The sequence below is a fragment of the Hipposideros armiger genome, unplaced genomic scaffold, assembly GCF_001890085.2.
Source record: "Hipposideros armiger isolate ML-2016 unplaced genomic scaffold, ASM189008v1 scaffold_335, whole genome shotgun sequence".
NCBI lineage: Eukaryota > Metazoa > Chordata > Mammalia > Chiroptera > Hipposideridae > Hipposideros > Hipposideros armiger.
The window spans coordinates 1,570,123-1,597,185 of NW_017731685.1; the positions used below are offsets into that span (position 1 = coordinate 1,570,123).

The 27,063-nt window shown below is 42.3% G+C and overlaps 1 protein-coding gene across 5 annotated transcripts in view; it reads right to left on the bottom strand.

Moving 5' to 3' along the window:
* PGM5 (phosphoglucomutase 5) overlaps positions 1-20,247 on the bottom strand; it is a 183,986-nt gene extending 163,739 nt beyond the window's left edge. The window contains exon 1 of one of the 5 annotated variants that reach the window (XM_019661118.1): positions 19,365-20,238. In XM_019661118.1, the coding sequence (XP_019516663.1) occupies positions 19,365-19,625 (261 nt within the window). In that variant the 5' untranslated portion in view covers positions 19,626-20,238. Of the gene's footprint in view, positions 1-19,364 lie in introns of all 5 variants that reach the window. The other 4 variants (XM_019661120.1, XM_019661119.1, XM_019661115.1 and 1 more) reach the window with 4 other exon arrangements.
* Between the last annotated feature and the right edge of the window lie 6,816 nt (positions 20,248-27,063).

Below are 27,063 nucleotides of genomic sequence, written 5' to 3' on the forward strand. Positions count from 1 at the left end.
CAATTATAGTTGACATACAATGTTATACAACATCAGCTTCAGGTGTACAGTGCAGTGATCAAGCCTCTACCCCATCCATGAAGTGGTCTCCCTAACAAGACATGTAACCATCTGACACCCTACAAAATATTTACAACATCACTAATTATATTCCCCGAACTGTCTTCCATCTCCCTGTGGCAATATTGTAGTTACCTATTTATGCTGTCTAATCCCTTCCCCTTCTCCCTCATCCCCACCCGCTCCCCACTAGCAATCATCAGTTTTTCCTCTATATCTCTGAGACTATTGCAGAATAAAAAATTACTTTTATGCTATTACAGCAATATAAAATTATGTACGCTTTGGGGCTAGGACTTGGCAAAATACAGAAATAAGTATGTATTAGTTAAGTAGAAGAGATTACAGATAAATTTTTATCTTATTAAATTGTAATTATTTCTTTTTTGAAAGGATAAGATATACTCTGTTTAAGAAGAGTAAAGTGGAAAAACACACTTGAATAAAATTTCAACCTGAAACAGTTTAGTTGTAATTGGAGGGTTAACAGAAGATGAAATTCTAGTTATCTAGAAATTCTACCTATGCAGACCTATTCATCCAACGACCAAAGGACACGGAGGGGCATTGAGGGGCAACAAGCACTGGAGGAGATATGAAAAAATAGTGGTCAAGCTCCCGGGGAAAGACATGGAAAGTTATGAAGATATTTGTGTTCCATGTGAATGCTCACCAAAAGGCAGGAAACCTCCGAAGAGGAGGATTTTAATAATCCAGTGGATAGAATTATCTGTTCTGTGAATACCAGTCAGCCTCATTCTCCAGCCACTCCTGTCACAGAGTGGCCACAGTGGCAGAGAGGGAGGTTCTGCACAGGCTCTGCAACACGGACTTCCACTCACCAAGGCCAGCCTGCTATAGGCACCACTGAGTGCCCAATCTGCCAGCCGCAGAGACCAACACCGAGTCCCTAATACGGCACCATTCCCGGGGTAATCAGCCCGCTCCCTGGTGGTAGGTTGATTACATTTGGACCACTTCCATCATGGAAGCAACAGCACATTGTTCTTACCGAAATAGACACAAAAGAGAAGAAACATACAGGGGAGGACATGGTACGAAGACAGAGGCAGAGATTGGAGTCATGCTGTCACAAGCTAAGGAGATCCAGGAATATGTCAGCCACCAGAAGCTCAAAGAGCCACAGAATGATTCTTCCCTAGAGCCTCTGTAGGGAGTCTGGCCCTGCTGACACCTTGATTTCAACTTCTGGCCTCCAGAACTGTGAGAGAATAAATTTCTGTTATTTTAAGCTACCAAATTTATTGCAACGTGTTACAGCAGCCTTAGGAAACTAAAACAAAATCTATAAAGTAATACAAAACCTATACTGGTTTCCAGTGGCTGCTGTAGCAAATTGCCATAAACTTAGTGGCTAGAAACAACAGAAATGTATTCCCTCACAGTTCTGGAAATGAGAAGTCTGAAATCCCACAGGGCTGCACTTCCTCTGGGGACCCCAGGGAAGCATCTGGTCCCTGCCTTTGTCAGGCTCTGGCGGCTGCCTGTTGTTCCTGGGCTTACGGCCACATCACTCCAATCTCTGCCTCTGTCTTCACATCACCTTCTCCTCTGTGTGTCTGTTTTCTCCTCTTCTGTTAACTCTCCCTCTCCCAATTAGCCCAAGACAAATGGCATCAGAAAAGGTACGGCTTTCATGACTTAGTAATTGACTAAAGAAATATAATCTTTGGAAGCCTTGTTGTATATAGAAAGTTCAAAGATCTAGATATGAGTCTCGCCTCCACCTCTGGCCTAAGGCAAATCGCTTCACTTCTCTGAGGCCAAGAGGGGACAAGGTTGTGAAAATTCACTTAAGATGAGATTACATAAAGGGAAACTCTGTGAAATTAAACACGGCAAAAAGTGTGCTATTGCCTTCCCCAAACCCAACCCCCCAATATTTAAAATTCATTTTTAGACAGCAGGTTATCCTTCAAACTGCCACTTCACTTTCTGAAAAAGTCCTAAAAATACTATCCTCCGCCAATGTAGCCGACTGCAACCTTGCAGGAAAAGATGGTCTACTTATATCATTGGCTTTTGGTTTCATTTACAGCCCTGGAGCAGGCAACATCTGGCTTTTATTCCTGAGTGAAGCCCAGACCACAGCCCGGGGAGGTCAAACCATGGCATTCCACTGCTGCTTCACTGACCCTTCCAGAAGGGGTCCTGGAAGAATCACCACTCCCATATCACACGGCCTGTCTTTGGCTGGAGAAAGGGGAATCCCACCCAGCCCTGCAGGAGGTGCACTAACCTGAGTGGGCTTTCCTGCCACTGAGGAACATGTCCCTCAGCTCCCACTAGGACAAGGGGGCAAGGTGGACCCTGGTCCACTGTCACACACACATATAGAAGCCACACAGATGCACACCCCAGGATCCACATGCGTGAAGTGCACACTTTGCCAGACACACAGAGGCATAGACAGACAGCATGAATTTATTCCTACTCAGTCATGACTTCTACATGCTTGGAGAAGGGAGGACATAGCAGGGAGCAGTGTGCAATCACCATCATCCCGACGGTCCAGTTACTTATGATCTCTCTGTGGCTATCCTTCTAACTTGCTGCCAGTGCCTTCCATCAACCCTTAAACCTCACCTAGATTGTACCATTAATTGTTCCACCCATGAGAGGGCATAGCAGGTGCTGATATGGCCCTCCACATGCCACAGACCAGTGTCCTGAGAAAGAAAACATTTTTATTACATAAAGCTTTCTCCCAGCACTTCCATTTCTTTACACCAGGTGCCCTACACTACTAATTTTTTTAATGGTTTTATTTCTGATGGCTGCCTCTTTTCAGAATGCAAACAACCACTCTTCTAAATTAGATTAAGTATGAGTTCAGTTTCTAATTAGCTCAAATTAAAGTCCTAGGGAGCAGCAATGTACAATTTAAACCTGCAGGCTAGAATCTCAGAGTACATGAAGAATGTTGAATCCAAATGAGTTTTCCCCAGTAACAGAACACGAATGAAAGCAGGATTGTCTCCCTGTGCGAGCTCCCTTCAATAAGACTTCCCCTTTAGGATCTCCTTTTAACTTTAAATAGGTCATTTTTCAAAAACAGTCCCAAAGAGAGAAGAGAGAAAGTAAGCATGACATTCCTCAAAATCTTCCATTTACTGTGTCATATCCCTGTAATTCCCAAAGTGAAGCAGAGGGAGTGAAGAAAGCAATAAACAGAAACTTCCTTGATGGTACGCAGACAGAGTGTTGTGCAGGACCACACAGCCACAACCACGTCCATCTACGAAGTGCGTGTAAGCCAGGTACACAAAGATGTCTGTTTCCTGTCTTCTCAGTTCAACAGAAAACAAAACCCACAAAGGAAGCCCAAAGCCAAGCTGCCAAGATGGCAGGCTTCAGTCTTTCAGTCCCAGCTGTCAGAGAGGAGTGCCAGCCCTTAAGCACGGCTGCACATGAGTAAGCGAGAGATGGCTAAGTGGAATTTCAAGAAATAACAAACGCAAGACATGGATGTGGTTATCCAAACACCAAGGGATTTCTCCAGTTGCTCATGGATAATTGTGCAGTTATATGCTTTGTTACATGGAGGCCAGATGGGAGCAACCAAGCTCATCCTCAGCTTCCTGTCCCCCAGGAAGCCTTTATACACACACTCAGGGGCTGGAAGCAAAAGATGAGAGTCCATTAGAACCAAACCAAGAAGGATTTCACATTCAATTCCACAGGCATCTAGAAATTTGGCTCAGGTTTGGCCCAAGCTGACTGGTCCTCAATCAGCCCACTAATTCTCAAGATCTCACTGAAAGGATCCAGTAATCTCGCTCTCCTCAGGTACAAAATGAGGGTGGTGGAATTGGAACTTAGGTCCCTCCTGGTGATAAGTTAATTTGGTGTACTTGGGAAATGCTGAAATCTTTACCTTAAGGTGTAGGGCTTGGCTCACTAAAACAAGGAAGGGCCCTGTTTGCTGCCATTTTGGGGTGATCAACCCAACTGGGTACCAGAATGAAAACTGCTGGCTCTACCTGGGTCAAGAAGGCAGAGCTGAGTGCCCTGTCCTTTCATCTAAAGTTTTTATATGTAAAACTAAAAAATGTTTGAAGACTAAACCCACACTGTGGAATAAATTAAACTGAATATAGTTTGTCAATAATTAAATAGAAAAATTAGTTGCAACATGCCTGCATGACTATAATGCCTTCTTTCTTCTTTAACCACCCAATCTGCTCACTAAGAAATGGCTGAAGTCCATGGCAAGGAGTGGCAGGACCATGTCTGCATCACTGTCTTGACCTAGAATTTTCTTCTGTCGTTGCCGCATTTATGCCTCTGACTTGCACTGTCCACTGGTATGTACTATGCTGGCCTGCTAACTTGCCCATGTGGTTGAGCTCACTGCAGAAAGCTGTCCTTGCAACACAGATTCCTGCCTAGAATAGTAGGACTTATGCTGCTTATATTTCTTAGTATTGGTTCATCCAACTCCAGCACAAGTTCTATTTATTATTGTAGAAATGTAGGTCATTTGGGAGCATTTAGTTACCTCCCCCAATTTTATGCAGTCTGCAAACATTTCTTACGTCTGGGATTCTGTTCTATCTTGCTCTTGAATATAACCAGGGAAGAAGATATCTCTTTGGGGAGCGAGAGGGTATGTGTCCTGTGCCCTTGTGCACACATATATGCTACTTGATAAACTGCCTAAATGCTTAAGAATAATATACATCTGGCATCTTTATAGGTAGATAGAAATTTTATATATACAAAACAAAAAAGTCAGCATCTTTGACACCTCTGTAGATAGACCATATATATTCCAAAACAACAACAACAAAAATAATCTCTCTTTATAGCTATGTGTTTTTCTGTGAGTAGTTGTCACGTCAATTAAATCCGGATCTTTACATAAATTCCATCAGGCCAGTTTCTGTCTTCTGTCTGGTTGGGAAACAATTACTGCCCATTTGCTAAATGCCCCCTCCCCCCATAGTATGTTCCAGTGAACTAAAGACCTCTGGCGATCATAGATTTACAACTCAGCAAGATTAAACAATTTACTGTTATTTATGACAGCAAAGCTGGATCGTCTGTATTATATTCCACATTAGCATCTGTCACTTTACATTTGGGAGATCCTGTCCAAAGAAAGATTATGCCTCCTAACCAAACATTCGGCAGGGCTGTAGGAACAGGCACCCTGACAAACAGCCTGACAGAGTACTTTAAAGAATCACTCGTTCCTGCAGCTGTGCATTTTCAGACTACTCAGCAGATTAACATGGAGTCTCCTAGCCGCTGCTTGGTCTGTTCCTCTCAGTAATCTCTCACATGTCCCAGTCCATTAGACTTAAAAATCCTCATAAAGTGAGCAGATTAAGACATGGTCTCAGGAGGGGGCAGTGGGGAGTGTGTGTGGGGAGGAGGTGAGCAGTGGCGGGGGGAGGTCTGCTCTTAATACAGCCTGAGCCTCCGAGAGGTTTAAGGTAGAAAAGCATGGCATTGACACAGCTAATTCATAACAGGAAATAATGCACAAACCATGCAAAAAAATCTCCTTTATATTGAGTTAAAGTTTATGTCAGAGCAGCTGCTGCCACAAATATTATAGCAGGCTGTGTATGCATAAGTGTTTGTGTGTGCATGAGTGAGTGTGTGTGTGCACGCGCATGCACACTGGGAGCGGGGAGGGGGGTCATGACTTCAGCAGTTATCACCAAGCTTTAGCCAGCAGCATGGAGGAATGCCAAAAGTCAAGAGGAAGCCTTACCAAAAGCAACTGTGATCACCACATCAACAGGCACCTTCTGATCAATAAATCTACTGAGACTAAAAAGCACATATGCCCATGTCTTTCTTTTCATCAGAAGGAAATAATTTGGTAGTAATTGTGTTATATGAATAAATAAAATAATTGATAATAATCTATTACCACATTCAGTCCTCCCAATAACCCTGAAAGATGGCAGGGGCAAGTATTATTACTTTCTCTATTTATAAATGAGGGAACAAACCCAAAAAGGCTATGTGGCTTCCCCATGATCACACAAGTTGCAAATGATATTATCGTGATTCAAATCTAAAGCTTCTTTTTTCTTCATTATTCTTTATTGGTGTGTTTAATTATGAAAGCAATGGGTATACATGTATGATTATTTAATAAAGAAAAGTATATAAAGTAGAATGAAAAGGATTCTACTTCCTCCACCATGCACACCCACAGACCCCAGGTATAGTATATTCACTGTTAACTGGAGTGTTTTTCCAACCCTATTTTCTATGCTTACATTAGATTCACAAAAGTACTACACATGATACACTCTACTAATTGCTTTATTTCTCTTAACAAACTATCGTTCATGTCTTTCTCATATCACATAGATCCACCTCCTCTGTTCATAGATTTTAATGTATCCATGTGTGGTTGTTTCATAAATTATGGGCCTATTCTCTGTTGTTGAACATACAGATTGCTTCTAAGATTTTCTTTAGCAAAATGCTGCAGTGAGTATTCTTGTACACAGACATTTGCACATTTGTACTAGAAAATCTACAGGATAGATTTCTGGTCAAGATGGCGAAGTAAGTAAACGCTGTAATTGCCTCCTCTCATTACCACATCAAAATTACAACTAAACTGAAGAACAACCACCACTGAGAATCGCCTGAAGTCTAACTGAACTGAAGCCCTACAACTAAGGATATATAGAAGAAGCCACATTGAGATTGGTAGGAGGGGCAGAGATGCAGAATGGGCTGATCCCACACCCATGTGTGACCGCTAAAAACTGAGAGGGAGGGGCCTGCTGAATGTGTCAGTTGGTTAAGCTTTAGCTTAAGAGCACGAGCTCTGAGCAACTGGGCCACTGATTCGATTCCCACATGGGCCAGTGATGCTGTACCTGAGCTGAGCTGGTGAGAGCACGTGCTCCTAACAAGACTGCCTGTTCGATGGTGGGTTACACCTGCCCGCAACTAAGACTGAACTCGACACTGTGAGCTGAGCTGCCACCCAGATGGCTCAGTGGATAGAGCGTGTGCGCTTAACAACAAGGCTGCTGGTTCAACTCCCGCATGAAATGGTGGCTATGCCCACCGGCAACTAAGATTGAAAACAGCACCTTGAGCTTAGAGGCCACGAGCTGCCGACGGGCAGCCAGATGGCGACTGGCATCCTGCACAACTAAGACTGAAGAAGAACAACTTGGCTAGTCTCCCTCCCCAATTCCCCAACACTGTTCCCCTCCCCAAATTTCCCAATTTAAAAAAAAATTGAGAGGGATTTACCGGCTACAGAGGCCCCCTCTGGAAGAGCACAGGGTCCCAGCCCCACACCCAGCACCCAAGCCCAGGGCTCCAATCCCAGCCCCACACCAGGCACCCAAGCCCAGGGCTCCAATGCCCATAACATCTGGCTGTGAAAACTAGCAGAGACTGTGGCTGGGTGAGACGGAGGGCTGCTGGAGTCCCGGGTGCTCCTTAAATGGTCTGCACATGGACTTACTTGATGACGGTCTTACTCGCTCTGAGCTCTACTGCTGGGGCAGCAGCTCAAAAGGTACCAGGAACACACGAGAAGAAACTGAATTGTCTGGCTTCAAGGTGAGGGCTAGAGAGGCAGCTTTCTCCCGGACAGAAGTGCTTTCAGAGGCCACTGTTTCTTTGTTGAGCCCTCTCTACTGCCTGGTGTGCAGATATAGGCAGCCACCATATCTTAGTCTCCATCAACCTGGCTAACAACCTTCACTGGCCCTGCCCTGGTGAGTCCCTGACACAACACCCCACCCAAGTTACGGGCACACTCAAGCCAGCAGCTTTTCTATACAAACAGCCTGCCTTGGCTCATGCTGCAGAATTTCCTAAAACCTCTCTAATACATGAGCAGCATCTGGCTTCAGCATGTCCTGTGCCTCCTGTTGAGCAGCCCCAAGTCCAGCACTAGTGACAGCCAGCCTTGGTTTGTGGCTTGGCCTCTCAAGGCACCTCTAAGCCCAATGTGGAAGGCAACCATCTATGGATTGCTTTGTGCCTCAGACTGCAGCTGAACTTGGTCTTCAGTGATTCCCCTCTCAGGAGGCCCTGGGAACTGGCACACCCAGTGGCCAGCTTCAGAATGAACCAGAGCATCATCCTGCCACCTCCAAGGATGACACACCCAAAGGGCAGACTGGGCAGGCACCAAAACCCTGCTAAAGCAAATCCTGCTCTGGAAAGTCAGCCCTTGCACCACAGATCCTCCACTATAGTCACACACAGCCAGTCCTCACAACCAATCTGCCCAAGTGTCAATCCCCTCCACTGACGTGCAAACAGCAACCAAGGCTCAACTACAACAGGAGAGTACACACAACACACACAGGGACACACCTGGAGCACCCAGCCCAGGTGAGACTATGCCACTAGGCCCCACAGAACACCTACTACATAAGGCCATTTTACTAAGACTATGACGCATAGCAGCCCTACATAATACACAGAAGCAAATACAGGAAGGTAGCAAAAATGGGGAGACAAAGGAACATGTCCCAAATGAAATAACAGGACAAAGCTCCAGAAAAAAGAACTAAACAAAATGGAGACAAGCATTCTACCAGGCAGAGTTCAAAATATTATAAGGATGCTCAATGATCTCAGTAAGAATTTCAACAAAGAGATAGGAAACATAAAAATGAAGATGGAAAACATAAAAAAGAGCCAGTCAGAAATGAAGAATACAATAACTGAAATGAAGAATACATTAGAGGGAATCAACAGTAGATTCGATAAAGCAGAGGATCAAATCAGTGATTTAGAAAGTAGCAAAAAATACCCTATAAGAACAGCAAGAAGAGAACGGAATCCAAAAACGTGAGGTCAGCTTAAGGGGCCTCTGGGACACCATCAAGCATAAAAACATTCACATAATAGGGGCACCAGAAAGAGAAGAGAGAGAGCAAGGAACTGAAAACCTATTTCAAAAAATGATGATGGAAAACTTCCCTAATCTGACAAAGGAAAAAGACATACAAACCCAGGAAGTGCAGAGCCCCAAACAAGATGAACCCAAAGGGGCCCAAACCAAGACACATCATAATTAAAATGCCAAAAGTTAAAGACAAAGAAAGACTCTTAAAAGCAGCAAGAGAAAAGCAGTTAGTTACCTACAAGGGAGCTTCCATAAGACTGTCAGCTGACTTCTCAACAGAAACTTTGCAGGCCAAAAGGGACTGGCATGAAATATTCAAAGTGATGAAAAGCAAGTACCTACACCCAAGATTACTCTACCTAGCAAAGCTATCATTTAGAATCTAAGGACAGATAAAGAGCTTCCCAGACAAGAAAAAGCTGAATGAGTTCATCATCAAACCAGTATTACAGGGAATGTTAAAGGGACTTCTTTAAGAAGAGGGAAAAAGAAGATAAAAAATATAAATAATAAAATGACAATAACTACATATCTATTGACAATTACTTTAAATGTAAATAAATGGATTAAATGGTACAATCAAAAGATAGGGTGACTAAATGGATAAGAAAACAAGATCCTTACATAATCTTCCCACAAGAGCCTCACTTCAGATTAAAAGACACACACAAACTGAAAATAAAGTGATGGAAAAAGATATTTCACGAAAATGGAAGTGGAAAAAAAAATGCTGAGGTAGTAATACTTATACCAGACAAAATAGACTTTAAAACAAAGGCTAGAGCTGGCCGAGTGGCGCATTGGTTAAGAGTTGGCTTGGGTGCACCAGCTCTGAGCAGCAGGGCCCCAGCTCGGATTCCACATGAGGGCCAGTGATGCTGCTCTCTACAGCTAAGATGGTGAACAACAGCTCGACCTGGAGCTGGGCTGCCGTGAGTCACCAGCGATGGCGTAGGCTGCAGACCATGCTGCAGTGGGCTGCCATAAGCTACTGTGAGTGGCCGGCAGCTGGCATGAGCTGCTGTGAGCCACCATGAGTGGCCATCCAATAGCCGGCAACTGATCTACCTCAGCTGGGAAGAGCGCAATGATCACAATACCAACATTGGCCAGTGAAGCAACGTCCTCCACAACTAGACTGAAGAACAAAGGAACAGCAATTTGTCTGTTCCCCTTCTCTGATTCCCCAATAAAATCTTTAAAAAAAAAAAAAGGCTATAACAAGACACAAAGAAGGGCCCAGTAATCCCACTTCTGGGTATTTATGCAAAGAAGCCCAAAACACTACATGAAAGAGACATGTACATCCATATGTGCATTGTAGCATTATTTACAAAATAGCCAGGATATAAAGGCACCTGGGTGTCCCTGAATGGATAACTAGATAAAGAAGAGGTGGTACATATATACAATTGAGTATTACTCAGCCATAAAAAAGAATGAAATCTTGCCATTTGCAACAACATGGATGGACCTAGAGGGTACTGTGCTGAGTGGAGTATGGAAGACAGAGAAAGACAGATGCAATGTGATTTCTCTTATATGTGGAATCTATAGAACAAAACAAACTAACAAACAAACAAACAAAATAGAAACAAACTCATAGATACAGAGAACATTTTGATGGTTGCCAGATGGGAGAAGGTTGGTGGGGGATGAAAAAGGTGAAGGGATTAAGAAGTACAAATTGGTTATTGCAAAAAAGTAATGGGATGTAGGGTATAGCATAGGTAATATAGTCAATAATACTGTAATAACTATGTATGGTGTCAGATGGGTACTAGATTTGTTGGGGTGATAGATGGGAGGGGGTTGAGGGGCAGGATGGAAAGGTGACGGGATTAGGAAGTACAAATTGGTAGCTACAAAATAGTCATGGGGATGTAAAGTAAAGCATAGGGAATATAGTCAATAATATGGTATAGTGCCAGGTCAGTACTAGATTAGTCAGGGGGATCACTTCTTCAATTACATAAATGTCTAACTACTACACTGTACACCTGTAATTAATATAGAATGATATTGAATATCAACTGTAATTGATAAATTTAAAAAGGAGCGATGTGAAAGGGAATAAGAGATTCAAATTTCCAGATAAAAACAAATAAGTTGGGCTGGACAAGTGGCTCAGTTGGTTAAGAGTACGAGCTATGAGCAGCAGGGTCGCCAGTTCAATTCCCACATGGGCCAGTGAGCTGAGCTGCCGCTGAGCTGCCAACAGGTGGCAGGATGGCTCAGCTAGTGAGAGCACATGCTCCTAACAACAAGGTTGCTGCTTCGACTCCCACATGGGATGGTGGGCTATGCCCACCCGCAACTAAGATTGAACACAGCACCTTGAGCTGAGCGGCCACAAGCTGCTGACGGGCAGCCAGATGGTGACTGGACTTGGAGCTGAGCTAGCTACGCCCTCCACAGCTAAGATTGAAAGACAACAACTTGGCTGTTCCCCTTCCCCAATTCCCCAACACTGTTCCCCGTCCCCAATCCCCCAATAAAATATTTTTAAAAATAAAAAATAAAAAAATAAAACAAATAAGTCATGGGGATGTAATGTACAGCATAAGGAATATAGTAAATAGTATTGTGATAGTGTGGTAGACTGTCAGATGGTTGCTGGACTTATCATGGTGATCACTTCTTTAGGTATATAAATGTTGAATAACTATGTTGTATGTCTGAAACTAACATAATATTGTATGTTAGCTATATCTTAATAAAAATATTTTTTAAAGTTTTTTTAAAATCTACAGGATAGAGCCTTATATAAGGGATTCCTAGATTATTGGACAAAAACTCTATTAATTTAGATATACACTACCAAGTTACTTAAGCAAAAAGTTGTATCAATTTAACTTCTACCAACAGTGTACAAACATGACAATTTTTCAACACCCACATCAACTGGGTGTTTTCTATTTTTTTCAAATTGATGGATTTCTTTTATTTATATTTCTTTGGTTATTAATGAGGTTGATCACCTTTTCATATGTTTGTTGTTGCTAACAGTATTTCTTTTGAATTGTTTAAATTTTCTTATTGATTTGGAAAAGCTTTTCATATAACATAGATAGTAACCATTTGTTGTAAAACTCTCCTAGGACTTTGTGGGACATTTTGTCAAATAGAATGATTTCAAATACTTTTCTCTTTCCATCAGAAATTTGTAAATGTAAAATTAGATACCCCTAGCTAAAAATTGGACTCTTATTAGAGTAAAACAATGTAAAGGCAATAATTTAATATTATATTTGTATACAAAGCAACTATTAGTAGAGACTTGGAAAGGAAAAGAAAACCTTCTGTGATTTTATGCCAAGAAAAAGAATTTCTTTGGGGATTGAATGTTCCTGAAAATTTTCTCTTCATACAAATACAGACTTTAGTCCAAAATTTGATGTCACTAAAAATGTAAGAGATAAAATATATGTAAGGATGCAAAAAATGTGGATTTTTAACAAGTCTTGTGTATATTCTAAATATCCTCTTATTCATAAGCATTGAGAGTCAAGTTGGATGAAAGGACCTAAAACTTTCCCTTTGGCTATGCAAGTATAAACAGTAAAGGCATACTGGCCAAATCTTGAGTGTTTGCAATGAACTGTCAAGGCTGTAGGCTAATGAAGAACATTGTAGCCCTCGCTTTCCACCTTCAATTTGAAAATCCCTAGGAAATTCAGACCTCTTTTTCCCTGCCTATTATTCCCAAATGATCCCGTTCAAATTCTATTACAGTGTTTGTTAGTATTACTGTTGTCTAAAAGAAGAGTGGCCAAGGCCCAAAAGAGGAGAGTTAAGGTTAGTGAAGCTAATACTTAGGCTGAGATTCCTCAAAAATTGATTCCAACTTCTATTCCTCAAGTCTGTACAAAAACTAGCAAATTTCCAGAGTCCACAAAGGGCTCAAAGAGAACAGATGTTTCATAGAAAATTCTTAGGGCAAGTTTCACACATAATGCTGCTGATGTGTGTCTGTCTTTTCAATAAACATCATTATGCTTTGTCAGAAGATTTAATAAAGCAGCTTAGTTAAAAATGCCATCTGGGTCTCTGGACACATTAAACAAAGCTTAAAATAACCCACCCCAGCAACTGGAAGGGCCCAGCTGTTCTCAAAACCTCTCGCACTCCTTTTACTTCTCCATAAAAAAACATGAATGAAAACTTGAGACTAAAAGATTCAAGAATGAACTGGCCCAAACAGGAGATGGATGGAACCAAGGGCTCTCTAAAATTTGCTATTGCTCATATAATAGATTTCCCAGTTCTCCAAATCAGGGATGGGGATTTGGGAAGGGAAGCAAGATAAATTTAGGGAAGGTGTTTTAGGGTTTTCTAATGTATTACAAGCATTCCTGATGTCTGGGCCACAGTAGCTCATTCTATTCACCTATTTTGCAGTGAAATCCAGTAGCAAATATGAAGCAGTCACCACCCAGCTCTTTTTCCCTTCAAGAGATATGATCTGTAGCCAGCCAACCTCAGATTTCCAGATCCATTCCCTGAGAGAAGCCGTATGTGTTGAACACACCACAGGTTTCCCTCCCTTGCTTCTTTGTTCTTCCCTCCCTACTTGCCACCCACCACCACATCCTACTCTGATACCCTTCCAAACCTATGTTCCTTGTATTTGGGGCCACACCAAATTGTCCCCCAGATAATCTAGTAAATATCAAGGCAAGTGTATTCTCATTCTTTGGAGCAACCACCTTTTCATGGCCTGTTGGAATCAAATACAACCTGTGCAAGCATTTTAACTGGAGTGCACACCCAAGTCCCCTGCTGACTCCGTTTTCCTCATGCCATTGCACTTCGACTTCCGCTTCTACCAGGTTTCACAAGGCATTGAGAAGCTCTTGAATTCTGCAATTCAATAATAACTGTTGTTGTTGATCATCCTACAGCCAGCACAGTACACGGCTAGTCAACAAATGGATTTTCTTTTGGCTAAAACGTGCAACAGAGACATAAGTTGTTTGTAAAGAGGCCCACGGCATGTTTTATTCAATACATGCATTCAAATTATTATTATCTGAGATTCCATTTATCCTAACAACACTTCCTTATATTTCTTAGTGCTGTGGATGTTACAAAATGTTTTCATATGAAGTGCTTCATCTGATTCCCAGGATAATTCAGTGATTCTGTCATATCCAATTTATAGATGAGGAAAAAAGTGGTTTCTAGGTATTTCAAAAGGTTAAAGCATTTGCCCTGCGACTTATAAGGCAGAGCTCGGAAAAGATGAACCTTCCAGCTGTTGATACAGTGCTTTTTCTACCTCACCTATTGTCTCCTAGACTAAAGACTGGTTTGGGTTTGCCAAATATGTATTTGTAGTATTCGGTGACCTACCTTTATTTAACCTATAGTTACTTTTGATTATAACAGTCTTGTTTAGTTAAACACAAACACACACACACACACACACACACACACACACACACACACTTTAAATGCTAAGTTATAGAGCTGTGCTGTCCAGTATGGTAGTTATTAACCACTTGTGGCTATTATTAATTAAAATTAAATAAAATGTAAAATTCAGTTCTTTAGTAGCATTAGCTGCATTTCAAGTGTTCAACAGTCACATGTGCCTCGTGGCCAGACAATGCAGATTACAGAATATTTCCATCATCACTGAAAGTTCTATTGGACAGTATTGATATACAATGTCATCTCCAGAGAGAAAAGACTTTAGAAGAAGTCAGAAACATCTTGAAGCAGACACAGTGCTGTCATCATTCAATATTGAAGGTATTTTAAGACTAAAAAAGATTATAATAAAGGAGAGAATGCTCCTAGCCACAGATGGACCCACCCAGAGACCAGCCAAAGCACTCATGTAGCCATCATGTTGCATCTAGCTCTTGAACTCTTTAAGAGATCAGAATAAATTCATATATAGAGGACTAAACCCCTAAAGAGGATCAGAAGCAGACAGAAAGAGAAATAGGAAAAAGAGTCAATTAGTTACAAACGAAGCTTAATCATAATTCATTTAAATGATGCAATTTTACTCTTTGTACTTAGTAGTTATTTTTCTTTTGTATGACATAGTTTGTATTTTTAAAGGGGAATTAAAACACTTCTGGGGATTTTTTTTAGGTAAATTCACATAGCCGCATAAAAACTACAAAAATGGGTAAAAAGTATCTTTTTATTACTCACTAATCCATTCAAATTGATTATACAAAATCCAAGAGTCCACAGTGATATTCAAAAAAGCTACAGCAAAATAACTAATGAGACAAACAACTTCAGGCATCACCAATGAAAGTGGCAGTTTCACTAAAACCTTACTATGAAAATTGGTAATTAAGAGAGAAATAAACATATATCCTGCTTTTCAGAGGGAATTCTATTACAGAAAAACCAAATAGCCCAGTTGTGAGTAAAAATCCCAGCTTACAGAAAAATACCAGCTAAAACATGTAGATGGGATTACAGAATTAGAAAATCATCGTTTTGAAACCCCTAATGAAATACTGTGCTCAAGCAAAGATCATTAATGGATGCTAAAACAACTGAATAAAGGTTGACATGGAAATGAATATTCACATGGTATAAAGTTTACCCCACAGGCTACTTGCTGGTCCCAAGAGAGAAGATAATGGAAGACACAGGTAATCACCACCATAGCCCTGTAATCATCCCAACATCACGAATAATGAGACAATCAGAGATTATGTTTCCTAATGTGATACAACATGAATGTATACCATCACCTATAAAATATTCTTGTAAAAAAAAAAATGTTGACCCTGAATCTTTAAGCCTTTACAACTAACTTTTAGTTAATTAAAAACAAACTAACAAGGGCCGGCTGTGTGGCTCGTTGGTTAAGAGCTGGCTTGGGACGCCAGCTTTGAGTAGCAGGGCCCCGGTTTGGATCCCACATGGGCCAGTGACGTTGCGCCTTCTACAGCTAAAATGCTGAACAACAGCTTGACCTGGCACTGGGCTGCTGTGAGTTGCCAGCGACGGCGTACACTATAGCCCCTGATGCAGTGGCTGCTGTGAGCTACTGTGAGTGGCTGGCTGCTGGCGTGAGCTGCCATGAGCCTCTGTGAGCAGCCGTCCAATGGCCGGCAACCGATCTTCCTCAGCTGGGAAGAGCACAATGATCACAATACCAACATGGGCCAGTGAAGTGACATCCTCCACAACTATACTGAACAACCAAAGGACAGCAATCTGTCTGTTCCCCTTCCCCAATTCCCCAACACTGATCCCCTCCCCCAACTCCCCAATAAAATCTTTAAGAAAAAAAAATGAATAGAGTAAAAAGTTAAATAACACCAAGAAATAATCAGAAAATTCCAGAAAAGGTGGAGTGGGGGGACATTCTACAGGACAATTGACTGGCCTAGCGTCTTCAACAAGTAAATTTCATTAACAAAATAAAAATAAAGAGGGAGATACTTTCTAGGTCAGCGGTTCTCAACCTGTGGGTCGCGACCCCTTTGGGGGTCGAATGACCCTTTCACAGGGGTCGCCTAAGACCATTGGAAAACAAAAAGATATTTACATTACAATTCATAACAGTAGCAAAATTACAGTTATAGAGTAGCAACGAAAATAATTTTATGGTAGGGGGTCACCACAACATGAGGAACTGTATTAAGGGGTTGTGGCATTAGGAAGGTTGAGAACCGCTGTCTAGGTTAAAAGAGACTTAAGACAAATAACCAAATGCAATGCATGTTCCTTGCATTAGAAGAAACCAGTTTGAACAAACCAGCTATAAAAAACATTTCAGAGTCATTGAGAATCCGAATGTGGACTGGGTAATAAATGATACAAAGAAAACACTGTTGTTGTTTTTTTGTTGTTGTTGTTGTTTGGGATGTAATTGTCAAAGAAAATATTCTTAATTTTTAGAGATCCATACTGAAGCATTTAGAGGTAAAATGTCATTCTCTTTAATATAATTTAAAATACTTTAGGTCTCAAATAAGATGAAACAGGTATAGAAAAATGTTAACAACTTAGGTTATGGGCAATTAAAATATCATTAGTTTATTCTTTCCATTTTTCTGAAAGTTTGAACATTTCATAATTAAAAAGGAAAATTTATAAATCCCAAATTGTACAGGTATATGTCTGGGAACCTATTTCAAGCTTTATGAGATAATAAAACATTGGTAATGTGTGTATCATTTATAAATTCCAAACTTCTGTTCTCCTCCAGCAATTACATCATCAAAGAGCAACTATAGTTTTTTTAATAGAAAATTGCTTTGTAAAATTAAGCTGTTCAATCAAAAAAGATTTGTCAGGTAGAGAGAATGCAGCCCACCCAGTCAAATTCCATCTAATCAGTTCAAAGAGAAGAATTTTTTTTCTTCTAGCCTGTATATGAATATTCAATAGGAAATCAAAAAAGACCAAAGCATTTGGAATTGAAGTTCATCATTCCTGAATATAACTCAACAGTCCAAGTTAGGACACAAGTGCATTCCCAACAATTTGCAATTACTCAACACCAATTTTGTTTACAGTTATCCAAACCACCTTTCTCCCAAAGCCAGCCTTCTGATTATTCACTTTGCTTTAGCAGAAGCTCCCAAGGTAAACAAAATGAGGAAAAAATTGATTAAAATCAGCTGTTTGAAATTTTGATAAGTGCCCACCATCCTTTTCACCCATGCACACCCATCTTAAAAGGAGTACTTTCAGATTATTTAAGAGATGGTCCTTCTATGTGGATTTTAATTTGTCATTCTGCCCTTCATAACAACTGCTAGGTTAAATTTGACTCTATTTTAAGCATATATTAACATATGCTAACCATCTCCTAAATTAAACTCCTCTCAAAGTTAATAAAATGTGTTTATCAGAGAAGGCCCATTGAAGTAAGAGGTTGAAGAGTCCTTATGGTAAAGTGCGCCAAGAAATATTATAATAAAGCATAATAATAATTTGCCCACGCAAATCAACAACTCTAACTTCAAAAATATCCTGACCCACAATAAATATTGGACAGGCTATGTTTCTCTCACTCCCTGGAAAAACTGGCCCAGAAAGGCGTATGAAAGCTGCTATAGCTCTCCGAAGGCTCATTATTCTCCATCATTCCATGAGAAGGGCTTTCTCAGACACGAGTAAAAGGCCATTTGTCAGCCTATCTCCATATCCCTGATTCAAGCCAACTTTCACCAACCCCAAGTGAGAGACAGAGACAAACACAAGTCTTATATCTCCAGCAGCAGCATCTGCTGGCACGGGAATTCCCAGGTCTACCTCCCAACTCATCCCTCAGTCCTGTTTCTCCCAACTGCTTTAGGTTATTAAAAAAGAAAGAAAGAAAAGAAAAGAAAAGAAAGAAAGAAAGGAAGGAAGGAAGGAAGGAAGGAAGGAAGGAAGGAAGGAAGGAAGGAAGGAAGGAAGGAAGAAAACATCCTGAGAAGGAGGAATTATAGTGGGGTGCCTGCAGGGAGAGTGTTGGGAAGAGAACGGAGGAAATCCAAATGTCAGATAATTGTTTAGTTTCACTTTTTAAAATGTTCACACTCATTTATACATCTGCAGAGATTTCACTTAAAGCAAAGGTCTGTGTGTATAGGTCTGACTGCATTAACAAGATGGAAATTACTCTTTTAGACAATGCTTCCCACACAGAATTCAGAGACCTCTGAAGTTAGGTATCCCTCACGCAGAAGTCCTTGAGATGCTGCCAGGCTGGGAAGGAGGGAATCAGGATTGAGGATCTGCGGAAAGCTGCTTCTAGTTGCAGCATAGGAAGAAAGGGGGGTGGGGGGGGGGAGGTCTGAGAATTCCAATTGCAAAAGAAGGCTGCAGAGATCGTGGGAGAATGGAGAGGAAATGAGGATGAAAAGGGAAAGAGAGAAGAGGCATGAAATGTTGTCAAATGCCAAAGGGCATCTTGGGGAGACGCCCGGAATTGCTTTAAGAAAGGCACTGCAAATCTCATTTCAGACCATTTACAGATGTCTCTGGGGAACTGAGAACCCAGGCTGTATAGCATCAAACTGATCTTTACCCCATCCCTATCTGAATGAAATTAATCATGAAATAAGTCTGCTGGGTTCATGAACCAACGATATTAAAAACCTTCAAGGTTTTACTCTTGCCAAATATGTCAGGGATCAACACTGGTGTGTGTGTGTGTGTGTGTGTGTGTGTGTGTGTGTGTGTGTATTCTGTGACAACACTACTGTTAAATTTGGCAGAGCGAAAATTTAGGGTGGAAGATGGTTGCAAACAGGACAACGTCCGGGGTGCCCCAGGGACGTTGTGGCGAGCAGCGGTGGCGGGGCGCTGGCGGAGAGGACCTGGGAGAGCAGCGGAGCCTGGGTGGGGACCCGGGTCAACAAGGGCCGGCAGGTAGGAGGGGGCGGGAGAGAGAAGGGGGCATGGGAGCGGCACAGCGGGAAGCGGGGGCTGCCAGGTGACTCACCCCGTTGGCCGCGGCCATCTGCACCACGATCTCGGTGGCCGTCCGGCTGAAGTACCTGCCGTCACTGCCCACCACCATGGTGCAGCCCTGGCGATCGCGCAGGTCGATGGATGACAGCACACTCTGGATGAAGTTGGGCAGGTAGTTGCGCTGGCCCTCGAAGAGACCCGTGGGCCGCCTCAGCCCCCCGCCGCCGGTTGGCCGCTGGTCCTCGTAGGGCGCCGTGGGCACCGTCAGCACCGGGATGGGACTCCCCTCCATGGCGCCTCCTGGCCGGTCCTGCCGCGGATCCCGGGAGTCGGAGGGAATGTGCAGCCCGTCGGGGGCCCCCCACCAGCTTGAGGGCAGGCCCGGACTCCGCCTCGCGCCCCGGCCCCCTCCCCAGCCGGCCTGCGCCCTGCGCCCTCCCGCGGCACCGACCAGTCGATCTTCCTGCTCAGCGCGGCCCCTCGCTGCCCCAGCAAAGTTTGGCCTCTACCTTCCAAGAAAAGTTTTCTCCCGGCCCACCTCCTCTACAGCTGGAACTCCCAAGGGGCCCGCAATTTCTTTCCCCAGCTGGACTCACTTTCGGAGTGTCGTCCCAAAAACCCGTTCCCAGCGCCAGCTACCCAGACCCCTGGCGACTCCTCCTTGTGTGCCTGGCCCAAATGTCCCCAAGCGATAGTTTGTCTCCGGGGCCCACCCTCCGCTAGAAAATGGCCTGGGGTTGGGGTGGAGGTGGGGGTGGGCGGGGTGAGAGCTGGAGCAGGATTTGCGATCCTCTCCCGCACCCGCAGACCCTCTCCCCTTTCACCGGCAGCCTAGTCTCCTGGTCTCCTTGGGAGTGAGCAGTTTACACGCACAAGTTTCTCTTTTGAACAAGGACAAGGGAGGGAGTTGGGAGGGGGCTGAACCTTTTGCCATCAGCGAACAGCCCCAGCCAAAAATAACCCTGGAAAGGCGAGCTGAGAATTGTTATCTTCTGCCAGCGCTGAAATTGGAGGCTGGGTGCTGCGTGTGTCTGTGTGTATACACACCCCCCACCACTACCATTTGTTGCAGGGAATCACATACAGTCAGGCCCTTCAATCCATTAGGGCCCGCCAAGCCATCCACCCTTTCCCCCAGGCACTCGCAAGGGAGCCCACTTTTCATTGTGGAAACTTTTCTTATTGTGGGGGTTGTGACAGCAGCAACACCGACACACATTTCCTTATTCTTCTTGCCCTTCTCACCCTCCCTAGCCCAGCTCATGCTTAGAAACAGGCTTGTCCCTTACTATATTTGCCTCTACTGCTGAGCTTTTACAGGAATTAATCACTTTCAATAGGAGGAGGGTAAAAGCTCTTTTGAATAATCCTACCACCAATGAATAAACAAACTCAAATTAAACAAGGACAGAGTACCAGGAATGGTGTTTCGTCCTTTCCATACAATAGCCCCTCTCATTCTGCAGGGGCTAGAGATGTTCTGCCTTGTCTCCATAAAGCCCATCTAAAATCCCAAACCAAGAAATACCCCACAGAACATAGGAGTGAACAGAGAACTGACTGAAAGGATAAAACCCAAAGAGGGAAGAAACAATTCCTAGGTTTGCTTCTATCTCCTTTACCCATCGAAGCAGTTTTGCACCCAGTGAGGCTACTGTCCTGGAATCTCCTGCTTTTTCTCCTCCCCCAAACACTGTTCACTTTCTGTGACTAGATTCGACTGGTTGCAGGGTTATAAAGGGTTGGATCATAGTAAGAGGACTGTGAATCATAGCCTCACATTACATGCTGTTTTGCAGTTGATTAAAGGCTTTGCATCTGCTTTCTCTTTGGATGCTCAAAACAACTCCAAGAAGTAGGACTAGCATTCGTATCATTCCCATTTTACAAACAAGAAAAAGGAGGCTTTCTATGAGCTCAAGGAAGTGGCCAAGAAGGCACTTGGCGGTCTGGCCAAACTCTTGTGTGGCCCCTCCCCTTTTACTCAGTGAAGCCTGATGGGGAAACCACTGAAGCCATCAACTGAATCCTGTTGGGACTCTTAAACAGCAAAGGTTTGTTTGTTTTTGTGTTTTGTTTTGTTTTTTTTCTGTTGCCTCTACTCTCTCCTTGGGCCCCCCAGAGCCCTTTCCCCCTGTAAAGTTCCCCATTTTGTAGTTGAGAGAGCCTTGGCTTAGCACCAAACAGACAGAACCTCAATATTTCTAAGAATCTGTCCCTATCTCTATGGTGTGGGGTTTTAAAAATCACTTTCTAATAACATTTCCCTTTGCAAGGAAGGACAGTATCATTCCCAGAAGAAGAGAGGGTGGGAAGTCTTTTACCCCACTAAGGACACAGTCCCCAAGTCTCAGGGATCCCCCAAAGACCTCCAGGACTCCCTCTCTCCATCTCCAGCACCTGCCTCGCTCTTGACATCACCACCATGCTCTCCTATCATAGCCAAGATCCTTCCACAGGACGGAAGACAAGCCATGCACAACTCAGACAAGATTTTACAGTTTTACCAGCCAAGAGGAAAGCTGCTTCCCTTGGTTCTAACCTCCACATTCCCAGACTCTGATTGATGCAGCACCAGGCAATGTGCCCAGCTACATTACCAGAACCTCACAGTGAAAGGAAAACAGTTCCTCCAAAATAAGGGGATTCTGTTCCCCAAAGGGACGAGGAATGGTGACCAAATCATAATTGTCCACCACATGCTTCACACTTTTACTGATCAAGTCTTTTGAAAATTATTTTTCTCTGAATTCACATAGTGCTATGTATCATTCACAAGGCATGTTTCATATACTGTTACACCTTTCTATATATGCCTTTTCTCCTCCAGCTGTATGTGACCTTGGAATAATTCCTTAACCTCTCCTCACCTTCGTGTCTTCACAGTGAAATGGACATTATTATAATCCCTACCTCATAAATTGTTGGAAGGACTGAAGTACTTAGTACATGCCTGACAAATAGAAAGGCATTTGATAAATGTTAGCTGTTCATATTACTGCCATCAATATTGTATTAATCATTATTATTAAGGCATAGCTAGAACTACAGTTTAGACCACAACTGTATGTAAAGGGTCTTTAGGCATAGGTGATATTTTATAAAGGTTGGCTGCATTAATCTGTGGTTTTTGACAATGGAAACTCAAGACATACAGAGTAATTTGTCGTTGAAACATACAAAAAAAAAAGTGTTTATGAACTAAAGAAATCTGTTCAAAGCTGCCCCCAAATATGATCAAGTTAATTTCAATAAATTTGTCACAGCAATGGAGAAAGGAACACAAGAGGGCCCCACAGATAAGAAATGCCTTGCCCATAGTTACTCACTGGTAAAAAGAGAAAGTCAGATTAGATCAGTGCTTCTCAAAGGGTTTTCCCCAGCACACGGAGCGCCTCCCAAGTGTTGCACAAAGCAAGAGTTTCCGGCTCAAGTAACTTTTAAAATCCTGTGCACTCTATCCCATTCTTGGAGCTTTACAATGCACATTTTCATATTAAAACTCTGAGCGGTCCTGTAGAAAAGACATCAGTTTCACTTTGTTTTTTAAAAAACGGGCACTTCCCAACCTAAGCTCACAGGACCAGACCAGTTTGCTTATGGAAAGAGACTCAGGCTAGCTTTGTGACTACAGTGGTGACACCCGCTTTCTCCTTTGTATGTCCTCAGTGGGCTAGGTCAGGGATAAGTACATTTTCCTGATTCTAAGGGCCCGTCAACCCTTTGTGCTGAGTTCAGAGCTTCTCTGCAGCACGAGTCGTAATAAAGGGCAGCTCTGTTTGTCTTGCGATGCCTTCCAGCCCTCTCTGAGCCTCCAGGGAAAGGCATCTCACTGAGCATTCTTGGCATGAAACAGGAGCAACTGATATATCCTTCCTTCCCCTTGGGACTTCCTTGTTCTCAAAAGGGTGTCAGCCAGCGTCTTCATGTAGAGAATACACTAGCTGGCTCAGCTAGGCCAGTGTTTCCCACAAAGAGAATTGGGGGGGAAACAAGTGTTGAAACATTTCATACTTTATCCCTCCTCTTAGAGAATCACAAAGCACATTAGCATATTAAAGATGCTGAAGTTCCTCAGGAAAGAAGCTTATTTAACTTTAGCCCACATTTCCAAATTTTATTTGACCATAGGGCCCTTTACCAAAACACCTATTAACAAATCAAGGACATTAATATTCCATGAAACACTTTAGATCTCTGGGGTCCCTTCCAGCTACATCATTCGATAATTCCCTTTTTTACTTATGAGGCATTAAAAGATTAATTTCTATCAGGCTTCTATTAAGAAACTTACCATACTTTGCAAAAAGGAGCAGATAAAATCACCCAATTAAAAATATATATCCTTGAGGATTTTGAGACTTAAAATAAATTATATGTATTTATACATAATTTTCTTTTCTATATTCTGTTCTCCCACCATGCCCCTGCCCCTGATCCCCTGGCTGGCAGGAAAGCCTGGCACATAGATTTGGTCCATGGTAGCTATGTATTCCTATGAGCTGGAGTTTACTTCAGTGCACAAAGGGAGTGCTAAAAACATGCTGTTGACTCATTGACCCTAAGAGCAGAAGAAATGCCAGAAGTCCAGAACGAGAGTCAGTAAAGCAGGTGGAAAGTTTCATGAGGCAGTCCTCTAAAGGAAGCGCCATTTCCCTTTTCCATCGGCCCAAACACCTTCTCTACATTTCTCCCAAAATACCTTCTTCCACCAGCCTTCTGTTCCCCAGCAAATGACATCACATACAGTAATTCCAACAGAACTTGCTGCTGCTCTACTTCCTTCATTATAAGGCCACTAAGTGAATGTTCAAGTGATGTAACGGTGCTGTCACATGTGTGTCTTGTAAATGTTTGTGCACTTGTCTCTGTGTTCCTACATCTCAGGCTTCAAATATTTGTTTCCCACCTTTGCCAGCGACTACCTGTGTGGCCTTGGAAAAGTTGCTTACCCTCTCTAAGCCTCAGTTTCTGCACCTGTAAAATGGACATAATGCCATCTAGTTCCTAGGGTTGATCATGATACTCAAAGAGCTAATATGTGAGAATTGCTTAGCACAGTGCCTGGAACATAATAAGGGCTTAATAAGTGCTTGCTGCAATTATTATAATTAGTAGTAGTAGCAGTATCACTACAAATAAATATTATTGCTATTATAATTACTAAACTAGTATTACCATGATAATTATCAACATAATTATTCTTACTATAATAGTAAGGTTTCTTAATCTTGTATCAGTATTGTCTTTGACAGCAGTAAGGAACTGTGTCTGATTAACATTTTCAGCGCAATATCTAGCATGACATCATATGTAAATTAGTGAGCTAGTATTAAGGATGAAAAAATTATTATGTATTTTTTTAAGATTTTTATTGGGAATTGGAGGATGGGAACAGCGCTGGGGAATTGGGGGAAGGGGAACAGACAAGTTGCTGTCCTTTTGTTCTTCAGTCTAGTTGTGGAGGACGTTGCTTCACTGGCCCAAGTTGGCACCATCATTGCACTCTTCCCGGGCAAGGCAGATCAGTCGCCGGCTTCTGGACAGCTGCTCACTGCGGCTGCTGGCCGCTCATGCTGGCTGCTGGCCACATACGGTAGCCCGTGGCAACCCACTGCAGCAGGGACTGCAGCCTACGCCGTCGCTGGCGACTCACGGCAGCCCAGCTCCAGGTTGAGCTGTTGTTCAGCATCTTAGCTGTGGAGGGCAGTGTCACTGGCCCTCATATGTGGGATCCGAACCGGGGCCCTCTGGCGTCCCAAGCCAGTTCTTAACCAACGCGCCACTCGGCCGGCCCGAAAAAAAGTTATTTTTATTAACCCTTAAATACTTTATAAGTAACAACGCAAAAGGAGCCGTCAGCTTAACACATGGAAATTCCAGATCTGCTGGGGTTTGTTTTTGGAGGTGCCCCAGGATGCCTAGGAATATTGAAGGGCTGTTTCTAAACCTCCCAAGGCCAGTACAAGAAGTTGATGGGCAGAGCTAACACTGGTGTGTTTTCCTGATTTCTGCATGCACTGGCCCCAACTTTGAAAAGCATTTAATGTTAATTGACTAACTTGTAAATTGTGCTTTTGGAAAGAAAAAGGCTACATTTTAATTCAGTTTTACCTAAAAATAAGAACTGATCTGCCAAGAATGAAGATTCAATTTCCAGGTGTCCCCTAAAGTATCTAGAACCATAAATGATATACAGTAACTGATTATTAAAACCTTTAGAAAGTCTTATCAAAGTTCTTAATGTGATAAAAGGAAAAAAAGTTTATGTTTCTAAAGGAATCTCTATACTTTAATGGTTGACTTTTGCTAAAGGAACACAACTTAGATCTTCATTAAAAAGGAAATGTATTTTCCATGTTTTATTTAAATAATATTCAATTAGTCCTTTGCAATCATAGCTTCTATGAAATTTTTCTTTGGGGTTTTTATGTTTGGGTCTTGGAGGGGGTCCCCAATATATAGCTAATCTCTAAATAAATATTTTAACATTCCTATGTAAAGTCATTTCTTAAAAGCTATTGTACATCCATCTATGTCACGGAGCTAAATAACAAGTATACTGTACAAGCCAGCATTCCTGCCTTTGAATGGATTTTTTTCAGCCATGAAGTCTGGGTAAATTTCCATGACTGGTAGTAAAATGCTGCATTATCAGGACCAGTCAGTTGTGGGATAGTGAGCACATGTCATCCTCAAGTCCCTCAAGCCCAGCCCAGGCATGGTTCAGGTTTTACTCACCCATCTATCAGGAGCCACTGTCCCCAACAACTCCATGTGCTCTGCCTGACCAGTGCTCTCCATGAGATTTTTCCAGGCTTTTGTTCATTCCCTCAGAGCACACTCACAGAGGGCACACTAATTTGAAAATCAATTCAAGCTAATAGAGAAACAACGCACACAACAACTGCATTTTAACCTAGGGTTTTCTGCATATACTATGTGAACACAAAAGTGGGGCCAATGGTTGGGGTTTCATGATTAAAGTATAGCTATCAACCTCAAACGATGGACCATGGGCACCTTCATTGTTTTGACATTTTTCTTCCTATTTTTAATGTTTCCTCGAAAGCCAGGAAGTGGTCAATTTTCATTTCTCATGGAATTGATTTTGTCAGCTTTTAGTAGGAGCTGAAATCAACCAGGAGGTTTTCCTCCAACAGCAATTCTCTTTGTGTATCTGAGATTCCCCAACAACTATGACTTACTCAGGGGCATCATTAGTGAGAGTGGCTCAGAGCTTAACAATAACATTTTATCATTAACCTTACCAGGTATCCAACAGGTACCTGTCACTGTGTCTAAACTTCGGACCAATATTAATCATTGGAATTCAAGAATGAGGAAATGGAATTTCTGAGAATTCCATTCTGTTATCCTGTAATTTTCATAACACTTTACTGATATTTTTTTGAAAAATAATAAGATGGCATAATAATAAGCACAGAATCATTTTTCTGTAATAGGATTATGTGAAAAGTTTCCATGGTCTTCTGTTTAAAAAATATATATATAAGTGGATAGTTTGTTATTATTATGAATCAACGTATTGTGACAAGATTATAAAACCCAGTAACATGTAAAAATGGTCTCTACCTGATACAGAAACAGGATAATAGAGAAAAATTAAAAAACAAATGAAGCGGGCCGGCTGAGTGGAGCATTTGTTAAGAGTTGGCTTGGGACGCTGGCTCTAATCATCAGGGCCCCAGTTCGGATCCCACATGAGG